The sequence below is a fragment of the Pseudopodoces humilis genome, chromosome 20 (assembly GCF_049639895.1).
Source record: "Pseudopodoces humilis isolate 2021_Gansu_Grassland_sample_001 chromosome 20, ASM4963989v1, whole genome shotgun sequence".
Taxonomy (NCBI): Eukaryota; Metazoa; Chordata; class Aves; order Passeriformes; family Paridae; genus Pseudopodoces; species Pseudopodoces humilis.
In genome coordinates this window covers 11,296,868-11,319,285 of record NC_142219.1, presented here as the reverse complement: position 1 = coordinate 11,319,285, position 22,418 = coordinate 11,296,868, and the positions used below count along the sequence as shown (strand labels likewise).

The window sequence follows — 22,418 nt, the reverse complement described above, 5'->3', positions numbered from 1 at the left end:
CAGGAGCGGAGCCTGGGGCGTTGCTCCTGCGGGAGCGTCGGGCGCTCGGGGAGCCGGGGCGGGGCCGGCCGGGCGGGGCTGCCCGGACCCCCCGCCTTCCCCGGCACCTCCCCCGGCCCACAGCGCGGAGCCCGCGCGGTCCGGAGCGCGGCCATGGGCTCCCGGCTGAGCCGGCAGAGCAGCCTGGAGGAGGAGAGCGGCGAGGAGCCCTGCCCCGGCAGGCTGGAGAGCGGCCGGGGCGACTTCCACCTCTCCTCCCTGCTCCTGCACCCGCAGAAGCTGCCCGGGGTGCTGCGGAAAGCCTCGCCCGCGCCCTACGTGCGGCGGGTGGGGTGGCTGCGGGAGATCCAGGCCACCATCCGGGAGCACAAGCGGGAGCACGCCGTGCACATCCTCCGGCTGCTGAGGAAGGTACCTGCGGCGGCTGCGGGGACGGGGCAGGGCAGGACGGGGACAATGGGCCGTGCGGGGCCGGGGCTGCAGCTCCGGCTCAGGGAACCGCGGTGCAGGAGCCCCCTCCCCGGTGATGGGGTTTGCAGCCCTCCTCGGCCGGCTCTTTGTGCTGCCTTTCTCCGCTCCGTGCCCCGGTCATTCCCCCGCTCGGTGCCCACCGTGCCAGGCACCTCCCCGAGCCCCAGCCTGGGCGAGGGGCGCCTGGCCCGACTGCCGGGGGCTGGGAGGGAGGTGCCAGGGGGACCGCACAGGAGCAGGGGCTCTGAGCTCGGGCTGTGCTCATCCACAGCCCTCCGTGCCAGCCCGCGGCTCTGCTCAGGATTGGTGCCCCCCCAGAAAAAAGCCACTGCCGCCCCACTGCCATCACATCCCGTTATGGCCACTCGGCCAGACTGGCTGAGATATGTCTGGGAAACCCAAAATGGTTTTGGAGGGGACTTCTGGGACAATCGAGGCTGAGAGGAGAGGTAAAGGGGTCAGTGTATCAGTGGGTGCATGTTTCTGTCTGCCGCCATTCAGGAACAGAGAAGCCAGTGTGCAGACAGTGTGGTGCCAAACTGATGCTGAGGACAGAACCCTGCTGCTGGAACAGAGCCATCTCCTCCATCCCTCACTGCTAGCATCACTTTCCAGCCAAACTCAGCTGCCCCAAACTGCAGGCAGCTCTTCAGCTGGTAGCACAGGGGACAAAGCACACCTCTGGCAGGGACATAAAACACCATCAGTTTGTAACTTATCATGTTGCTTCATTGGATAACAATCTACTTCACCTTGGGAACATACATTATTTCTTGCCTGAGTAGCCAAGTGACCTTTGGGTGTGAGTGCAGAGGAGCAGGGACTGGCTTGCTTGGATGCTTGTTCACCCACACCACCAGCTGCAGGGAGCTGCATGAACAGCCCTGCCTGCTCTGCATCTCCAGGGTTTTACAACACATCTGACAGTGGTGCTCACTGCCCTGGGCTATCAGGAAGTTGCACACTCACAAGTAAGAATTCTCAGGACGAAAAATTACATCTCTGCTTTTCCTGTCCATTACTTTAGCATTCACTTGAAAATTGTTACCAGCACCACATTCTTCTTGCCATGCATGTAGACAGATAGAGCAGAGAACTCTGTGTGTGCACTAGAATGGCAGACAAAGGTTGAATAAGATTTCAAAGGCAGTTTTGGAGAGGCACTATTGCAAGAAGCTTGTGAAGAAAGACAGGCAAGCACTCACTTCATGGATGTGGCAATGTAACATGAACAGACTTTACTAGGGTATGCCAGAGGCCAGAACCACAGAATGTCATTTTCTGTAGTGCTCAGCACCTCTCCTGGAGACTGAAGCACTGAAACCCTCCACAGACCCTGGAGGTCTCCAGAAGGTCCATCTGTGAACAGACAGGGTTTGAGTGCTAAGTCACAGGGCCATATGGAATGGAGGGTCATTTCTAAGCTCCTTTCAGGATCAGTTAAACACTTGGCTTCCCCACATCGTGCTTGAGAATTACCATGTCCTGAACATTCACATTTTGCCTGCTGCCTTTCCAGTTCCCCATGTTATTACTGGTCCCCATCTCTGCCTCCCCATGTTAAAACAGTGACTGTCTGTCCATCTGCTCACAACAGGACAGTGGGACATGCATCCTGTAATCACATCTTCTGCCAAGCAAGATGGAAACCCATGCAGCAACACCCCAAAGCCTCTGGTTCATTGAGTGCTCTGAGGATTCAGAGACAGAGGGTTTATACCACTAACATGTACCACACCCCCAGCTGCCACCCAGTCATGTAATCACCACCAGTCCTCCTCAGATGTCCAATGTCACCTTCACATCAGCCTTTTTTCTAACTTGCAAATTTTCCTCACTCCACAACTGCGTTCACCCCTTACCTTGGCAGTATCGCGCTCTCGGGAGTCACGGATTAATGTGTCCCAGGTGAGGGTCTGTTTGTAGCCTGTAAAAAGAGAGATACCTTGTTCATTCTAGTGGACAGGAAGGATATTTAACACCACACCTCATCACTGTTCCTTGGGCCAGGGTGCAAACACCCCAGGGAAGGCAGAGAAATGGTGGGACTGGAATTGCAGCCTCCTCAGGTGAGCAGACAGCTCAGCCAGACCGGAGGACACGGGATCCCATGTGTGGCTCCTGCTGCTCCCAGCACACACTCCCCGTGCCCAGCCCTGCAGGTGTACCCTGCTGGTGTTTCTGCCAGTGGTTTTTGACCTGTGGTCTGCAGACTTCAAAAGGCTGCACACTATTCCTAGGATGTTCAGAGGCTGTGATAATGTAAAGCAAGCAAGCCAGGCACAAGCAGATCCACTACGAGAGATGTGAGATCCCAGCGTTTTAGAAGACTGCATGGAGAACAGCTGCAAACCACAGGTGCACGTGTGCTTTATACATGAACACTTGGACAGCTCCATTGCACATCATCTATCCCAGAAATGGCCACCAGCAGAAGCCAGATCAGTTTTCCTGCTGATCTAGGTGGGTGTTGCTCAGCTGAAGCCCAGGGAGACATTAGACTTACACCAGCAAAAAGTCTGGTATAATCTGTTTCCCCTGTGCTGAGACAACGGCAAAGTGTCATTTTTAAGACAACAGCAGTAAGCCAACTGAAATGGCAAGAGTTATAATATTCTGCTGTCTGCAGCCACCCTTTAGGTGGTACAAAATTTTCCAAGAAATGAGAGAGGGAGGGAGGGAGATAGGGAACTAAGTAAGAGGAGCTGGAAAATGCCTTTGGGCTAAGAATTTATGGAATATCAATGTGAAGTGAATATTTACAGCTATATTACTTACAAAACCCTCACAGGCAGGATTTATAATGGGAATGCAGATTCATCTTAATGCTATAGCTCCAACTGGGGGAGTTTAATTACTGCTCTGACATCCACTGCTGCATGCCCAGCCATGCCATCCTCACGGCAGCTTGCTTCATCTGTGCACATTACACTTGGTGTAGGAGGCTCCATTTCCCTGAAGCCTTATGGTTAAGGGAGACACTGGCATGATCCCTTGGTAGGCTCCTGGCCCATATCCAGCTGTGGCTGTCTGTCCTTCAGGAGTGATCCACTGCTTGGGTTCCTTGCCTGCTTACGGGTGTCATTTGTGTCCACAGAGTGATGGGGCTGTAAAGTATTTCATTTATTCTCCCTTTCTATGTCTCTAGCCAGGTTGTCTTTGGGATTGTGCTTTCTGCTCAATCCAGCATATCCAGAGCAGGATGAAACACTGGCTTTGATTGATGCTTAGAGTTAAGATCCCAAACCTCTGCCAGCTATGGCTCTGTCCCTGTTGGTGATGTATGTGCATACATCCAGCTTTTTTTCCCCATCTCACTCCATTTATTTTTTTTAGCTCTCAGTCACTGGGTGGTGCCTGAAACACACACTCAGTAGAGCAGTGTGAACATATGGGGCACCCATTTGCTTATTCATTTCTCCTGTCAGCCACATACAGAATGGGGAGAAGACTTGTTTCTTCCCTTAGCTGAGCCCTCTTTATCAACTGAATCAAACCCAGCACTATCTTTACTAGGGAGTTTTTTTGTTCTACATTTCTACTCCTAGGGTATTTTTGTTTTGCCCCTGTGACACTTCCATGTGGATATGTGATCTCTCTTTCCCACATTTTTTTTTAAATTTAGTTTGTTTTTCACAGCTCTGTGGTACCTTCTGATTGTAATAACTGTGTCAGTATATTAGCTCTTTGCTTTCCTCTTTGCAAGAAACAGCTTAGTTCTTTGCAGTGTCATCCATCTGGCCCTGGGGAGGCTTTTTGTTCCCAAAGATGCTGAGGTTTCCTCCAAAGGTGCTCCATCCCCTGATCCACACAGATAAGTTGCACAGACCACAGAGGTTCCCCTAATTCACACTGTGGAAGATGGAAGAGGAGTTCCTCTGACTGTGGTGTAAAGCCACCTCTAAATTTACCATTGCACCCCATACTGCCAGTGCTTAGTTCTCACTGAGAAATTCACAGCACAGCTAAAAACTCATACAGATGGGCAGGACTTCAGCTCAGCCAGCCACCACCAGGGCATATGGCAACATCTAAATACCTGAGAAAGGTCTGATTCTTCCAGAAAAGCCGAGATTGGAGAAGCAGCTTTAGAGCCAGCCTTCCTGCTTGGCTTCTTCAGCAGATTCACACATAGAGGCTGACAAAACTGTGTTTCTCTGAAGTTAATTCTCTGCAGGCTCCAGCCAGCCTGGAAATGATAGAATTCTCACCTTCCTGTGGTAGGTGGAAATAAGGTGGTCAGCCCTAGGCTGACTAGCTCAAATTAACACTGCATCTCATTCTCTGGCTGCCTGCACCCCCAGCACAGTAATGCTGGGTCAGACACGGCTGCTTCACCTCTGCTGGGTAATTTCCTGTACTGGGCATCTGGCTGGCACCACATCAGATTTACTTTCTGATTTCAGAACATCCCATGGATATAGCTCTGAGGAAGCCTGTGTGCCTGACTGTCTGTTTTTGTTGTAGGACCTAGGACTGGAAGGAACATTTCTCAATGAAGTGCTCTACAAAAATGCAACTTTCCTCAACTTGGTGGATCCAATCTCCCATGACCTGCTGATGAGCCTTGCTAGAGATCTGCAATGTCCCAAAAAGGTGAATTCTCCCTGAGCTCAGTGAATACTTTGTGGCACAGCACTGATGCAGAGAGCCCTGCTGGGGCAGCTGGTGCTGCAGTCAATCCTCCAGAGGCAGGCAGTGTGTGCCCTGGGAGTGGCTGCATATGGATTGTAGGGCATACTTCTGTAGAAATCAGTTAAAGCTACCTCAGAACATGAATGTAGCTGAAGAAGGGGGTGATTATATGCACAGATATTAGGAAACTACTTTTTGTGCCCATAGTAAATTAGTGACAGAGCAGAGAGACATAATCACTGGTATCACAGGGGTTCAAAGCAACTAGAGCTCATGGGGGGCTCATGGGGCTGCAGAGGAGAGCAGAGATCTCTGCAGGAAAACCAGCTTTCTCTTCCTGGGCCCTTTGCCATAGGTAACTACCTCAACCCAGCATTATTTCCCCCCATAAACTCTCAGAGTTCCCTGTAAAGAATGGTGCTGTAGGAATAATATTACCACTGGGGTTTCAGGAGGTAAATGTGTTATGTGCACGGTATTCCTGCGTGCTCCAGCACTTTCCTTCAGAGGATGAGGAGAGCTGAGACAGAAAGACAGGGCTGAGAGCAGACAAACATCACAGATGTCCCAGTCCCACTGCAACAACCAGCATCTATTTCTGTTACTCTTTGCCACCACAAACACTTGGATTTGCAACGTATCCATTTGCTCGTTAGGCTTGGCAAATGTCATGCTTGCTTTATAAGGAGAGGAATAGAGTGAATTTCTTTATTCAAAGAGAGATATTAAATACACACAGCTCAGAGCAAGCAGCAGTGCCACAGGGAATACAGTGAATGCCTGGTGTAGATTAGTGGCATTTCTAACCTTGTTCTGCCATCTCCTGAGGCTCACTGATTACAATTAACCAGTCATGTCTCAATAGACAAACTACATTTAGCCAAAGTTTAATCATCATTATTGGGCTGCCGAGCAGCCTGGGAAAAAAAAAATCTTTCCAAGTGTAATGTCTGTGTAATTCATGTAAGCATCTGAAGGAAGGGGTGGGTTGTAGCAGTAGTATCTGTTTAACCACACTTCACTTGAACTCATCTCCAGCTGTTCTACCAGACCATCTCCAAGCCTGTGCTGTGCAGTGCCCCTCAGGGCAGGCAGCAGGAGGGGATCTTACTCTAATCCAGTACCCATGTGTTTGGCAGATAAGACATTGCCTTTTTCATACACCTGCTTATACCCTCACTCTAGTTTCATGCTTTGTGGATGCAGTGACAAAAGTCCCATTACATAAGAAATTATTTTCCCCATTCCTAAGGAAGATGCTGAGCACCTGAATTGCCCTTCAAAGCCAACAGAAGTTTAATTACGTGGTTGTAGAATTTCAGTAGCACCAGCACCCTTCCCAGAACAATGCCAGCCCATGTCCCCTCTCCGACCCTGGCTGAGCATCTGGTGGGTGTAACTGCATTACAGGAAAGCAGGCTGAGTGCAATTCCCAGTCTGTCAGTGGAAATTAAATCAGTGAGGACACAGGAAAGAACAGGAGGGTAACTCTCAGCTGTGAGCCAACAATCGCTCGCAGAGCTTTGTGCCAGCTGCTGTACTGGAGCCTGGTGGGCACGTGCACCCACTTGGAGAGGTTTGCTGCTCTAGGTGACAGCAGAGTGCCAGCTGCAGCCCTGCCAGCACAGTAGGAGTCTAGAACAAGGCACCTAAGCCAAAGGCATGGGCCAGTCCCTGTGGGGTTCCTAGGGAAGCTGGGATGGGGATCAGGGGATGCTCAGCTGAGCAGAAGGCTGGGATCCCTCTCCCCTTGGCACAGGAGAACTGCCACACACAGGCAGCGCATCCCTGGGGAGTTCAGCTGATTCAGGACTGCTGAGCAAAGTCACAGTGCAGCTGTTGGCCCCCAGTGCTTTAGCCATTGGCAGTAAGGAATAAATCAGTGCATTCCCTGACAGCTTTACTGCATGTTCACCTATCAAATCCCTAAATGCACATGTGGCACCATGGCTGGAGGGCTGAGGGGTGGGAATGCAGGTGTCTGTCAGCAACTGGAAAATACAATCGAGAAGGCAGAAGTCCCAGCTTTCAGCAGCTGCCATTTGCCATTGTGCTTCACCAGAGGAAGATATTCTGTTCCAAGTTCATGGCACTAAAGAACACGTGCAAAAATAACCCAGGAAGGCAGCAACCATGTGGGTGCCTTCTTTTCCTGATGAGTTAGTACAGGGGGAGGAGGGAACTGCTGGCATTGGAAGCTCCCAAACTCAAACCTCCAGTAGCAGAGTGGACTGCATGGAAGTCAGATGGACTGTGGGGAAGTAGCCAAAGTTCCCTGTCCTGACATCTCCCAACTAGAGCACAGGAGGTCGTGGAGTCAGTGTGCTACTGCAAGAGGAGCAAGAAGCACCTTGGGCATGGGGCAGGGGTGCCAGTTACTGACCTTTCCACATCAGGGTATCAGATAGCCCCGAGACAGACTTTGGGGAAGCATGGCAACAAGGTAATTAATAGAAATTTAGCACTGTCCTGTAACACAAGGAGTTGGCAGCGCAGGGGTCCCTGCAACAGAGCGTTGTCAGTCACCCCTGCCACGGCCCTAGAAAATGAATCCCTCTTGAGTTTCACTTGCTCCTGGGTAGGCTGTGAAATTGTAGCCCTGCTCTGGGCAGGAACATGGGGCTGGGCTGGGGTTCTTCTGGCAGTGCAGAACTCCTCCTGCCCCCCAGGAGGAGTTGGCACGTGGCAGAAGCATCTCAGGCCTCACCTTTCCTCTTTCATTCTCTCTTCTTTTCATTGCCTCCCTTACATACATGACCCTGTTCCACTGCCATCTTTATTCCTTTCCCATCTTCCTCTGCCCTCTTCCTTTTCTCATGTTCTGCTATGGTGCAGGCAGTCTAAGTTGTCCCTTTGCTTTCAGGAATATGACCCCTGGAAATCCTCAGACAGGATCTGCAGGCAGCTGATTTACCACCTGACCCCGCACTCGAAATGGCACCGGCACGGGATGCCCCGCAGGAAGTCCCAAGTGTGGTAAGAGCCTGGCAGGGACTGTGTGGATGGGCACAGAGGGGGATCTGCCTGGGCAAATGGTGCTGCAGCCAAGCACCATCCCAGCCTGCCACCACTACCCTCCTCAGAGAGTGGCAGGACTGAAAATAGTGCACAGCATCTGTGGTGCAGCCTCTTCCAAAACCCAGCTCAGCACTCCTCTCTTGGATCTGTTTTGCCATTTGCTCCTTTCTGTGTGGTGTTACAGTTCCTCACCCTCTCTAAAGCTCACTGAAATCAATCCCCTGAGGGCACAGCACAGACAAGCCTCCTGCAGGGCTTGCAGGGTGTTTGGCCTCAGGAGCATGGCCAGGGCTACCAGCCTGCAAAAACACCCATGTGCCAAACGGAGCTGTTCCCATCTCTGTATCACACCCTATCCTAGTTTGGAGTTTCCCTGACAATGGGAGAAGTGTCCCACTACAAGGCACTACCACCAGCTGATCACCCCATTCAGCAGGAACCACTCTGGGGTGGCTGGCAGAGAGGTGACCGATCCTGCTTACCTCCCACTCCTCTGCCAGCACCTGGAGAGGGCCCTGGGATGGCAGATGCACAGAGAACCCAACTCAGAGCTGCTGGTCACTGACAGCTACTGGATGGCAGCTGCTTTTCACTACTAGAAGTGTATTCAGACACCCACACTTGTTCCCTCCTTGACACTTGCTGGTTTTTCTGCCCAGATAAAGAGCAATCCCCATGTCTTTTAAATCCACTCCTCCTGTTGTCATTTTCTTGGAGCAAACCCTGTTACTGTTACACAGATCACCACTGCTGAAGAAAAGACAGAGAAGTGACTAAGAAAAGAGCTCATGTCATCCCCATTAGCTTCACAGGAATAAATGCAGGATTGGATAAAAAGAAATGCAAAATCAGCAGCACTCTGAGAAGGGCCTTGGGCTTTTCTGATGCTTTCAGTCTTTGATGTGTGTGCCAGCAACTTAAAATCCCCCATGGGAATTGACATTTCCATCATACCTCTAATTCTGACTCAGAGGCAGGTTCCCAATGCATCTTAAGGAATAAAATCCCTAATACCATGGTTTCCAGGCCATCTGCCTCTTGCATCTGTAGCCCCACTTTGCCACCGAAGCTGAGCACTCCCAATGCTCCCCGCAGGGCAGGACTGTTTGTGCTGCTTTGCAGGTAGCAGCCACAGCACAGAACAAGGCTGAGGTTTGAGAGCTGAGTGAGTCCTTTTCCAGACCCATTCCATGACATTTTCCCATAGGATCCTGCAGAATCCTGCAGATGCAGGATATAGATGGCAGTTCTGTCCTCATCCCTGTCCCTTCCCAAGATAAATTTAAAGATAAGAAGTTCAGGACTCCAAACTCCTGCTTGTAGGCAAACCTCTTCTCCTGCTGGATTTCAGGATGAAGGTCAAACTGGGAGTGTTCTGTGGGATTGCACAGCCTGGGGACAGCAGAGGACTGCAAACTGCTGCAAACCCACCACTTAGTAACAACAGAGAGGATGTTTGTGGCCAGAGGAAAAGCTGTGGGTGCAGTGAGCACCCCACACAAAGGGGTCAGGCCCCAAGTATTGGCCAGGTACAGAACATCTGTGAGCACAAGCAGGGAGAGGGCAACAAGGCAATGTGCAATGCAGGGAAATATAGGTCTAAAGTGGGCTGCCCTGCCTGGCTACCACACCCAGTTACGATGTGTTACATAAAGCACAAATTAGTTTTGATTAAATATTTAACAGCAGAGATTCCTCTTTTAAGTGTGAAGATGAAATGTTTTGCAGTTTGCAGCACAAGACGCCTGCAGAGTTGGCATCTGAGGCTGCTGCAAGAAAATGGGTGTTGCCAGGAGCAGGAAGGCAAGAAATAGCTGTTTCATTTGGAGATACCAAGGCCTAAAGTTTGTTTAGGTAGGCTGTTTTACATGATCCAAATTCTCCACTTCCCTCTGTCTGCTAGTGGGAGTATTTTACTATAGTGTCTGTCTCAAACCCTATGCCTTTGGCTTGCACCCTTCCTGCTACTGAGGTCCTGTAAAGATCATGGGTGTAGCAGCAAGACTTTGAAGGAATTTCTAAAATCTCATGGGGGTTAAGGACAGGAGGGAGGAATCTCTGCATGGAGACCACATTCAGAAACCAAATTATCCTCTCGTTTTTGCAGCCTCCTGGGCTTTAGCATCTGGCTTTCACAGAGCTGATGCTGGACTCCCTTGTTCTCTGAAATGCAATTTCTACTTTCTGGCAGCATGTTAGATAGGTCCAGGAGATAATTAGCAAGCCCAGCCATACAGAGAGCTTGGAGCATCTGCCAGGTTTTAATCACATTTGGGCTGTTATGGAGATGTGTTATGGGAGATGGAGAGGACCTGCAGTACAGGAGTGGGATCACACACCAGGTGTTTGTCCCCACTGCCAAACCAGCGGGTCACAAACAAACTAACAGTAGTTACATCCCCAGTCAGAGGGACCCACATCCAGCAGGTACAAACCTGAGCCACCCATGAACTGGTAAAGCAAACAGGATAAGATCCATTTCTTCAAGCACTGCTGTTTCAGTACACAGGTAGAGCCCATACAGAAATATGGAAGGAGAAAGCTCAGTGCAGGTCCATGAACTCAATGCAACAGCAGCTGGAGGGAGCAGGAGCCATCCAGCCCAGGCTCAGTCTGGTTTCTGTGCTTGACTAAACTGCTGAAGGTGAAGCTGGGAGGCAGCATGCCCTCTTGGATCTGCCTGTGGGTTCCTTGGAGTGGCTACATGCCATGTAGAAGGAAGGGTTACAATCCCCAGCTGTGCAGTCACCCAAAGAGACTATTTCAGCAGCCCAGGTGATACTCAGAAAAGTTTGTCACACTGAAAGGAAGGGGCTCCTTTCCTGCAAAATCCTGTCTCAGCCAACAGCCTGCACCCCACTGGCTCTGCCCCACTTGGGTTGGCTGCCTAACCAAACCAGGAAGATGAGCTCTTGCAGATTTAATCTGAGGGTTTTAAAATTAAAAGCTCAAAAGCTGGAGGATAAGATTTCTGCAGCAGGGACTAGCATAACTAGTGCACAATTTTCAGTCCTTTATATCCTAGAGGGAATTTAGTTTTAGCACCATTTTACAGTTGTATAGATCACTCCCACTTAACGAGCAGAACACATCCTAGAGTGTTGTATAACTCCAGCTTCACTTCCTCATTAAATTGATGTTTACTGTGTAAAGACTAATGAATTAAGAAATGCTCCTTCATACACAGATCTTTTAGGCTATCAGTGCCACTTCTGTGGCATTTTGACAGATGCAGAACTTTTAGATGTTATTAATTCTTGTTTTCAGAATTCTTGGGGCTTCCTGCTGTGCTGAATTCAAGAAAGCTGTCACCATCTGCTGCCAGAACAGGGTGGGACCCAGAGGGTGTATTATTTTTTGAGGGCCAGACACACTGGGCTGCAGTTCAGAGCAGAGAGGGAGAAGGGTATCAGGTGAAGACAGCCTTTGTCTGGAGAGCTGGATCACAGTCTGGTACTGTGATCAGGAAACTCTGGATTACTACTGAACTGTCTTGGCAAGACAATGTCAGGGAACCTTAATGTATCTTCCACTTGCATCATCCCCAGAGCTGTAACTACTTCCTTTCCTGAGCAATCCAAAGGTTTGATCCTGATCCAAAGGATCAAACCTGAATCCACAAAGCAGGCAGGCAGTAGACACAGCTTTATAATTGTGACAGAAAGCCCCCCAGATTTCTCACACAGTGGCTGGTTCTGGAAGAGAAAAGGCAGTTGTGTGTATGGAGTTAACTCCCAAACTATGTGCATATGGTCTGTCCTTTTCACAAATCTCATCACAGCTTTACTTTGCTCATGTGAGTGAATTTCATCATGGCTAATCCAAAGTGGGTGGAGAGCAGAGTATCCCTTCTGGGCTTATTGCTCCCTTTCTGTTATTGATGTGCCTTGGCCAGACATTGCGGCATTAGATGCACTTTTAAAATGCAGTGAAAGCACTTGTGTCTAGAGGACTTCAAGGAAACAGCTCCAGAGGGCTTCAGATCTTTTTTATTTTCCTTGAAAACATCGCTCAGCACTGAGGCTGACAGATCTGGCAGATGAGATCCCAGCCTTCACATGGCATGAGGAGAATATTAACTACAGCTTCATGTCACCCTTATGCAACAGGGTAAACAGGCACCATCACTCCTGCTTTGCTGAGAGGAAGCCAAGCCAGTTAACTAAAGCCACATGGTAAACATCATATGGGAGTACAGGAACTGCCCCATGCACTGTTTCCAAGAAGCTGCTGCTTAAAGAGATGTCAGATGGACAGACATGAGCTGGTGGATGAGTTGTGGACAGAGGCAGGAATTGTGCCCTCATCTTACAGTGCAGAGCATCCCAAACACTGCCCCTGGGGAGGGCTCTCAGCAGCATCAAGAGGCCCTTATATTTGGAAAGGCTTGTTGGAGGTGGCAGAAAGGGTCACCCAGCAGCTTGACACTGCCCTGACAGAGTCAGGAGTAAAAAGGCCAAGACTGGCAGGCAAGAGAAGCAGGACACTGATGGAGAGACCGCAAATGAAATAACAGAGATTGCTGTCAGGTGGTAGTTAAAAGCAATCAGAAGAGACCTTGTGCCTTTGTGACTCTTACCCAGGTGAAGGTCTGACAAGGACATGATTTTACACCAAGAAGGCAGCATCATTCCCTGCTTTGCTAGGAGGGGCCTAAATAATGAAGGGAAACAACCTGAGGCCTTGGACAGATTAAGTAGCAGCAGGAGGAAGGCCAAGGGTTCACAGCCCTCTTGAACACACCTTCAAGGACAAGGTGACAGCAGAGGCAGGAGGAGACAGGCACTCAGCTGCATCAACATCTACAGATTTCCATGTCCCACCCCAGCTGCAGAGGGAGTGAGACAGGAGAAAGGCTACCTTTGCCTCCTTTCCACAGCTGGTCAAAAGAACTTGGGCACAAGTGACTAAGGGACTTCTCGTGGAAGTGACCTATTTGTGCACTGCCTCCATCTTCACGGCAGTGCCAGGCCCAGCCTCAGATCAGCTGGGGCTGGGTTAGTCTAGGTCAGTACTTTTGAGGCTTCTCTTTCCTTTTTCATGTTGCATTAGAGGCAGCTAAAGCCAGCCCTGCACAGCAGCACCCTGTGCCACTGGGGAAGCAAAGCAAGCAGATTATGCTAAGTAGGCAATTAAAAAGCTCAGAATCCATCCCCTAAATCACTGCTCAAAGCAGGGAAGCCATCCAGACATGCCTGATGTTCTGTGCAAGAAAGAGCAGCTGAGAGATACCTGACTCATGGCTAATTAGCCACTACTGGCAGTGCCTGTTAATGACAGAGGGGATACGAAGTAATGGGAATTTCTGCCATCAGCAAAGTTTTGTATTTGGAGACAAATCTAATGTAAAAATAAAAGACTGAGTGGTAGAAAGCTGGTAATTCTCCAGAGAAATAGGCATGAAGTAGTGAGCATCCCTCATTAGCAAAATTCTATCTGACTCTGTCTCCTCCCAGCCTTTCTCCACAGCATGGAGACAAGCAAATGCACTGGGACTCCAGGAACTTCAGCATTCTTGGGCTGAACGAGCTCCCCCAAACCCCACAAAGCTAACAAGAGGTCAGACACCACTGTGACTGCTACAAGTCCCAACAGGGCAGCACTCAGGAGCCATTACACCCCTTCCCTGCAGCCACCAAAGAATTTCGCTGATGAGCAAGAAATTGATGGGATTTGGTGCTAATGAAAAAACCCAAACGTGCTGAGCCTGCAACTTCATGGACACAAAGAAGGACCTGGAAGATGGCCTAAGGGTTACTTCCCTTGGGACAGGTCCTGGAGACAAACAACTAGCAATTCATTTCAGGTCTCCTAATTGTCCCATTTCAACACAGATCTCTATTTGCTTATGCTAGCTGAGTTCCCAGGAGGCAGGAGCACTGGCTGAGTGTTAGTGGAAAGAGGAAGATTTTTATCCCCCAAAAAAACCTGGGGAGGAACAAGATGGTTTCACCTCTTTCCCAGCCCACATTTTTCACTGAGAGGGTTTTTTTTCCAGACACCCACAGGTCCCTCAGGCCCCTGCTCTGCCTGGACTGATCCAGGGTGGATCTCCCATAGCCAGGTTCAAAGTGCAGCCTAGGGACTGCTGGTAATGCCTGCTGAAGAGTAGAGCTGGCACCCAGGGAAGGGATAAGTGGCAGTGAGGGTGGCAGGAAGACTCCATGTCCATGGGAGAAAAGCCAGACCCCAAGAAGGGAGTTGGGAACAATGCAAAGTAAAACCTTTCACATGAGAATCAAGATGTACCTCAAAAAGCTCCCGTCCCTCAGCAGGGCTGGACAAGGGCTGCAAGCAGGGTGCTGATCCCTCACAAACAGGACTCTGGGCCAGCACCATTCCTCAGTGGATGCTGCATCCCCAGGCAGGCAGTAGGGGATGGGCTGCTGATTGCCCTTGTTTCTTGCTCAAACTTTCCAGGAATTTCTCACTTGCAGCCATTTCTCCAGCATCTGAGGGAGTGGGGGGTTGTTTCCTCTCCAAGCTTGCTGCAGATAATACAAATACAGTCTGCTGCCCTGCATCCAGGGTCCAGATCCTTGTTACATGCAAATGCTCACAATTACAAATGTGCCCTGAGCAGCAGTTGCAGAAGCAGTAGGTTAATGCAGCCCCCAGTGCTCTGCAGCCTCTCTCTGTCCACAAGGCCCACGCGCATCAAGAGCCACATTGCTAAGTAGCTGTTGTATCTCATACAAAGGAAAAAAAGCCTTTTGCAGCTGAAGCAATCTTAAAGCTTGTTTCAAGTGCAGAAATTAGGGGATAATAGATGACCCATTTCCCTAGAAATAAACCTAGTATTTTCTCAGCTGCTTGCTGCACAAGTGACTGAGAGCTTGGTGCCCTGTGTATCATGCCCCTCTTCCTGCCAAGCAATAGAGCTTAACAGAGCTCCAAAAAATACCAAGTGTCAGATAATTCAGAGTAAAGCATCTACCCACATCTCCTTGACCCATTTGTGACTGCAGACACATTTACCTCTAAAGCAATAGAGAGAGTGGGCAGCTATTCTGTGCCTTGCCCTAGAGATGGGGTTTAGCTGTGCCTCTTGGAGCTGCCCAAAAACACCAAGGAGGCGAGGAGGAGGCTGCCAGGGTTCACAGCATGCGTGGAGTGTTGTATCTCATGCTTCAGCACTTACCAGAGAGCTGAGGGCCTGGCTGCAGCATAGGGCTGTGTCCCCCAGGATGAGGCTCCTACAGACACATCCCTACAAGAGGCATTTTTATAGGCAAGAGAACAGCTTAAACACAGGAGGGAGCCCCCAGTTCTGAGACAGGAGGCCCAGAGTCACCCTGGCAGGTACAGCAATGAGGGCAAAAGGAAGCAGCAAAAAATACAGGAAAGGAAAGAAAAACAAGCCAGCAAAGAAGGGAGGGCGGGCTCTGGCACAGGACAGGAGGGTTTAAGCACATTCAGCCAGGAGCAGTCTAGTCTGGAGAATCAATTATGGGAAGATAATTTGTCTGCTTGATTAAAGCCTCCTTGGGGTATTGGCTGGTTGCTGGGGAGAGCAGCAGAAGGTACCTGTTCTGGTGAGAGCACGATCTGTGACTTATTACTGCAGTCTCCACACGGCAGTCACAGGAGGGGAGGCTTAACAGACAGACACAGATGAGCACATTGCTTCTGTCTTTCAGACATTTCCCTTCAGTCATCACTGTCTGCACTCACAGCCAAGTCACTCCAAGGGGACCCCCAGAGCCTTTCAAACTTGCCCCCTGTTAAGGAAGCTGCTGCTGCAGCCGTGACAGGAAAATCAGCACCTGAATGCTGAGGGCAGGCAGCGGGAGCGGTGCCGGCTCAGACGTGCCCTCCAGTGGTCCCCACTCCAGCCTGGTTCCCATCCCCACTCCAAACTAGGCTCCAGCCCTGGAGATTTATAAAAAGGAAGATCTGAGGAGGCTTTGCACAGACCAAGACAAGGCTTAGGGCTGGGGGAGGTGCCCCTGTGCTCATGTCTCCTTTCTGTGTCCCCCACCCACCCACGTGGGGTCATCTGCTTGACAGCACTGGGGAAGAGGATTTCCAGGAGCCACAGGCTGCATTCATACAAACTGGGCACTGAAGTAGTTACAGGCTTCTTTCTATGCTTGTTTATTCCTGTATTCCCCACACTCCCAAGAAAGCCTTATTTTAAACCCTTACAGGCCAGAAAAGGCTGCTGTGTCTCTTGTAGCAGCCCCTTGTGGATACATGGAACAGTTGCCCCGTGCACTCAGGCTCACACTCCATTTCATTTCTCCCTGTTCCACCTGAGCCATATGAATGCACACCTGCACTGTGCATTGGATGCTCTGTTCTGCTAGAACAACTACTCCAGATCAAACACCCAGATAAAATACCTAGCATGGCTAAAAGGATAACTCCTTTTGTGCTAGGGGAAACCTGAGAAGTTTCCAGCTTCAAGACTAATCTCTGATAAATGTCATACAAGATGAACCCTCTTTTGTGGTAGACTGTGCTACACCACTGCCAGTGATTGCTGACAAACTATACCAAAACACACACATTGTTTTTCAAGAGAGTTGAAGAAATACAGCTCCCAGGCAGCCTGGGGTAATCTCAAGCATCCCTTGGATTAGCAGGAAAAGGGAGACTTGCTCAGTGCCACCCAAACCACAGCATGCACAGTTCACAACTGCTGCTGCAGGAGGTAAAAGAACTGCACTGCTGCTGCAAGCAATGTGGTGGATTAATTCTTCTCAGTCCAGTCTCTTCTGGAGGCATATCAAGTACCACCTTCAAGGCCCTCTGACAACCTCCCTCGTGTGCTCAGACCAATTATAATTCCCCAGTACATCTGTCCCTGCTGTTTGACAGTACGGACAAGCACTGCTCCCTTTGACCCCACTGTGATCCACTGAGGTGTAGTGTGGGTCATTTGACATGTAAATATTTAGTAGGTAATACATTTCACTTAAAATGCTTTAGGTCTGAATAGAAGTTAATTCATGCTGTTATTAGCTCTCTGCCATGAGAGCTCATTAGTCCAAATGCATGCTTGCAGATACAGTTTCAGCCTTGCACAGTGAACTCCCATGGGAAATACAAGGACACATAGGAGTAGCCTGAGCAAAGTACTGCTAAACCCAGAGCAGGAATTTGTGGGCTTAAGAATTGACAGGACAGGCCACGAGGTCTTTCTGCCTCATGCTCCTACAAGGAAGTGTGGCTGCAAGTTTGTGCCAGTGTTGAATCAACAAAGGGTTGCTGCCTGCACTGGTGCACATTTACTCCCTTGTGTCAACACATGCTTATAGGGGATTATTAAGAGCTGAAATTTCTAGGATGCCATGAACTGCATATGTAAAGCAAAGCTACAGGTTGTGGCAGTGCCACAACCTCTGCACAGCTCCAGCAGAGCCTGGCAATACTGAGGCTTGTAGGGACATTCTCACCTGCCACGGGAGCTCCTGCGGTGCTGTAGCCTCCTCCGAGGAGATTGCATGTCCCCATGTACCCATTGCTTTCAGGGACTGGCTGTGCCACAGGTGTGCAGGACACTACAGAGAGCCAGATAGGAAGAGTGGGGACCTTCGAAGTGGTGGTTAACGCTTAACCCACCCTGATCCTCCCAAACTCAATAAGGCACTTACAAGACCCCCATGACTGGGGGGGTCCTACTATGGGTCCCATGTCCTTAAGGCAAGATGTGTCTGAAAGAGCAGCAAGAGTAACACAATTTACACTTGTGGACTAGGTTCTCCTATGTTACACTAACACACATTTCTACTCAATTTTGCAATGTATTCCCCAGCAGCTCCTGTAGCCCCACAGTTCCCACTTCTCACAGCACTCTTACAAACCCACAGTCCATCATTAAGCTCCACGCCCCACTCCCTTTGCACACCCAGCAGCCTCACAACACAGCCTTCCTACCTCTGCCTCGCTCCCCTGGCCAGGCAGACAGTAAAAGAAATGGCTGAAGCCATCTCTTAGCACCCTTATGCCCTCCCCCTCTCCTCATAGCTGCAGCAGATCCCAGATGATCTGCTGACCACAGAGACCCAAACAGGCAGCCACTGGTGCTGCTTACTGACTAAGTGCTGCTTGTGAAAGATTTTAAAGGGACACACAGTAAATCCATTCCTGGAGTGCAGTTTGCCTATCTAGTGTTTTCCTGATGAAACATCCGTTTCCCAGACATTTAACACGGCTCTCCTCTGTAGCACAGACCTTATCATTCACCTGGAGAGGCAGCTCACAAACAGCCCCCACACAGTGTAAACCAGTGCTCTTGGAAAGTTTGCTTGCCTTGGTTATTTTTGCTTTCTATGCATGAGTGCCTGCATGGGCACATACAGACAAAGCCTTTGACATCTGCTAGTGGGAGACACTTTAGCAACCTGTGTTGAGCCAGTTCTGGCAAAGTTCACGTGTAAGTGCTGAGAATACACAGCAAAGCCACAGGACAGTCTGCCCTGAGGTTCAAATGCTTGTTTTCCCAGTGAGTTCTATTAACCCCTTCCTTAACATTCTAGCCCATGTTGTTAATGAGTTCTCCCTGTCCCAAGTGCTCTCTCACTTGGGGGAGATGGATGGGAGTGCCTCCCCTTCATGATCTCTCTGTCTCCCCCTCTCCACCATCAGCCTGAAGACCAGCCTGCAGAAGAAGGTGAGCCAGGACTCCATGGATTTGTCAGGGATCCCCCTGACCATGCGGGATGTCCACCGCATGGCCTACTACCTGCAGAACAACGGGGACCACCTCACCTCGGTGGACCTGAGCTTCACGGAGCTGAACGATGACATGGTGCGCCTGCTGCTGCCCTTCCTCTGGGCGCTCCCCAAACTCACTCACCTGTCCCTCAACGGCAACCGGCTGACGCGGGCGACCATGAAGGAGCTGACTGACACCATGAAGGACATGAACAAGTTCCCTTGCCTGGCCTGGGTTGACCTCGGCAACAACGTGGACGTGTCCTCCATGCCGCAGCCGCTGCTCGTGGGCCTGCGCAAGCGCCTCAGCCAGCAGACCACGCTGCCGACCATCTATGAGGCGCTTGACTGCGACTCTGAGATCACCGGCGGGCACGAGGGCAGCCAGCCAGAGGATGAAGCAGCCGGAAGCACCCCGCCACGTGCTTTTTCTCAGCAGGGCTGCAAGAGGTGACTGAACAACGGGCCGGCGCTGGCACACGGAAGCAACCCCAAGGAGAAGTTTTGAGTACAAACATCAAGCAGAGGGCCAGCTTGACCGGCTTCCCTTGGCTCTTTTCTCTCGCCTTCCCTGACATCTTCCCTCCCACCTGCTGTGAGACAAAAGCCTGTCGTCCCCCCACAACGTGCTCCGCTCCCTCCCCTCGCTGCCAAACCCATTGCCCACGTTCCAGAGAGGAACCGGTGACTTACAGTGAACCTGGTCCCCAGGCAGGGTCTCACTGGAAGACGGGAAAAGACCTGTCGGAGTCAAGAATATCCTCCAGCAGCCATTGGGTTGAGGGAAAGGGACTGGGGGGAACCTAAAACAGAAACAGGCTTGTAGTTTACTTCCTTTCTTCCTTTTCCTATGCACCTTGGAAACCTTGGGACCTGCAGCCTTGAGTGTGAAAGGAGGTACCCCAAGAGCCTAGTGCTGTGGAGCTTAGTGGAAGGGCTCAGAGGCCAGAGCTGGAGCCCGGCAGTGTGTCTCCCTCTTGTGTCTGGCTCCTTTTGTTTTGTTTTTTTCCTATTGTGTGTTTTGTATGAACGTCTGAACAAAGGGACCTGGTCAGAGACCATTGGATCACATAGGCTGGGGCGGACACATGGCTTGGAACTGCAGCATCAGGATATTTGCTGTGTGACCGGGGTGAGAGGGAGGGGAAGGAGGTATGTGTTGGTGGGAGCATGGGGGATGGGATGAGTTGGGATGGGATTGGGAAGAGGGGGGAGGAGAGGGAAGGGGAACGTTCTTGTGGATTAGTAGGATTGGTTTCAAAAAGTGTGCTTTTGTACTAAAATTACAAGTTCCAAGGTACTACAATTGCAAGTTCCAAGTGAAATTGAGGAAAAGCTGACAGCTCAGCACCTAACTGTGGCACTAGAGGAGCAAGCAGCGAATGTGCCAGAGGTGGGCCCTTCCCAATTGGAAGTGCAAAGCTTTGGCTCCTCGTGGCACTTTGTACACCTTGTAATACAGACACGTGAGCAGCTGCATCGCCATTTCCAATGCTGTCCAAAACCCAAGTCACTGATGCAGAGTTTCCAGTGTTTTCCACATTGCTCATGCTCTATGTAAACATAATAAAGAGTTTTCTTGGACATGAGCGTGAAGCACTTCAGAGTCTGAGTATCTGGGTTGTTCACAGATCTTGGAATCATCCTCATGCAGTGCCTGAGGGACAGGATCAGGTACCATTCACATTGGGCAGTGTGGTTCATTCCTTTAAGGAGAGAGAAACATGGGTGTTCATTTGTGGTAGGCTGCCATCCTTCATGTTGCAAGGGGCTGGTAGAAGTAAACTGATGAGATTTAGCTGATATGTCAAGTCCTCTCAATTATCTGTCCCCACGGGAATTCAGAGTGGATGAGTTGTTGAAAGAGTTAAAAGTTAAAGAAATGAGACATATTAAAAAAACCACCATAAAAATCCTCACCCTTCTAAATTAACAATGTTAACTTTGCCTTCCTGCTGATTGTCTTTGTGAGTCTCAGAGCAACACATATAAGCAATGCTTATATATGAAAACAACCCAAATTCACATGGAATAGATACACCTTTCATGTTCTTTACTAATTTTACAAGACATTGCAAGAAGTAAATTGGTGATATTTTTCAACTGATCTATTCCCTTTGGACCAAGACTGTGAGGACACTGGAACATATTGGTGTCTCTGATCAACCACCAAAAGCCCCAAATAATATCAATTCCAGGAAGAAAGGTGGGGTTGCACACTGCACTGAGCATTACAATCTGACACTGCAAATGCTGGACTCAGTCCTAGCTGCACTCCAGTCACAGGTGCAGGATCTCACAACCTTCATGTTAACCTGCACAAAGGTCACCACCTGCTCTCTTCTCACAACTAATTTTTCCTTTCTCAGTGTAGTATCTTAAAGAATCATAATTGTTTCAGTTGGAAAAGACCTTTGAGGTCATTGAGTCCAAACATTAACCCAGCGCTGCCACTAAAACATGTCCCTGAGTGCCACAGCTGCACCTCTTTTACATAATTCCATGGTGACTCAACCACTGCCCTGGGGATCCTGTTCAGTGCTTGACAACCCAGTCCTGCTGGCCACTCTATGCCATATGCAAGCCAGGATGCCACTGGCCTTTTCCACTCAGCAGCTTTCCAGCTGCTCTTCCCCAAGCCTGGAGTCCTGTTTGGGGTTGCTGTGACCCAGGTGCAGAACCTGGCACATGGCCTTGTTGGACCTCACACGATTGTCCTTGGACCATCAAATCCAGCCTGTTCAAGCCCTTTTGCAGAGCCTTCCTACCCCCCAGCAGATCAACATTCCCACCCAACTCAGTGTCATCTGTGAATTCAACTGATGATGCCCTCAATCCCCTCATCCAGATAATGCATAAAAACATTAAACAGAACTGGCCCCAATACTGAGCCCTGGTGAACCCCACCAGTTACCAGCCCCAGCTGGCAGCAACTCCATTTACCACCACTCTCCAGGCTCAGCCTTTTGTTTCCTTCCCTGCTGTGGAAGAGATGGTATTAATTTTTAATTTTCCTTCCAAAATACCTTTCAGCAAAAATGAAAAGTTATTTCAAATGCCAGCAAGACCTGCTTAAACTCTTAGAGTCTAAGCAGAGCAGCCCTCTGCTGTGCCAAGAAGAAAACTCGGGCACAAAGCACTTAAATGAAGGCTTGGAGCTGCCTGGTGAGCCAGTGCATATCTACAAAGGGAGCAGCGCTGCTGAACATTTGGTCTTTGGCTCTGAGCACTGTCCCCCTAAGGGTTCTGCATCGAGGCATCTTCACAGCTTTTCCATAGCAGCAGCACACCCCCAAAATGAGGTGAGACCCTCAGTGTGTAGGGCACCTCTGACACAGCTCTTCCCTGCTGAGCCCCTGGCTCAGTCCCAGCCTGTTTCCAGCCCTGCTCAAAGCTGTGCTTTCAGTCTGAGCTCTGCTACCCAGCAGGACAGGGATGAGACATTCAGCCCCTTGCAGAGGAATTCTGTGCCAGTCACTGGTGATGCCACCTGCCAGTTGGCAACTCCAGGATCTGGAGGTAAAGCAGAAAACACTGGTTCAGCTGAGCCATGCATGTTTATTCCTCCATATGCACTTGGTTGCTTTGCCACAGAAAAGTCCCCACGGAGAACTGGTTGTGAATAAATGTGT

At 50.1% G+C, this 22,418-nt stretch overlaps 1 protein-coding gene across 1 annotated transcript; it reads left to right on the top strand.

Annotated features, from left to right (window-relative positions):
• Positions 1-130: 130 nt before the first annotated feature.
• On the top strand, positions 131-20,682 carry LRRC75B (leucine rich repeat containing 75B). The gene is made up of 4 exons (XM_005524468.3): positions 131-411; positions 4,939-5,067; positions 7,970-8,082; positions 18,718-20,682. The coding sequence occupies exons 1-4, from the start codon at positions 154-156 to the stop codon at positions 19,238-19,240; spliced, it is 1,023 nt and encodes a 340-aa protein (XP_005524525.2). The 5' UTR covers positions 131-153; the 3' UTR covers positions 19,241-20,682.
• The last annotated feature ends 1,736 nt before the right edge of the window (positions 20,683-22,418 follow it).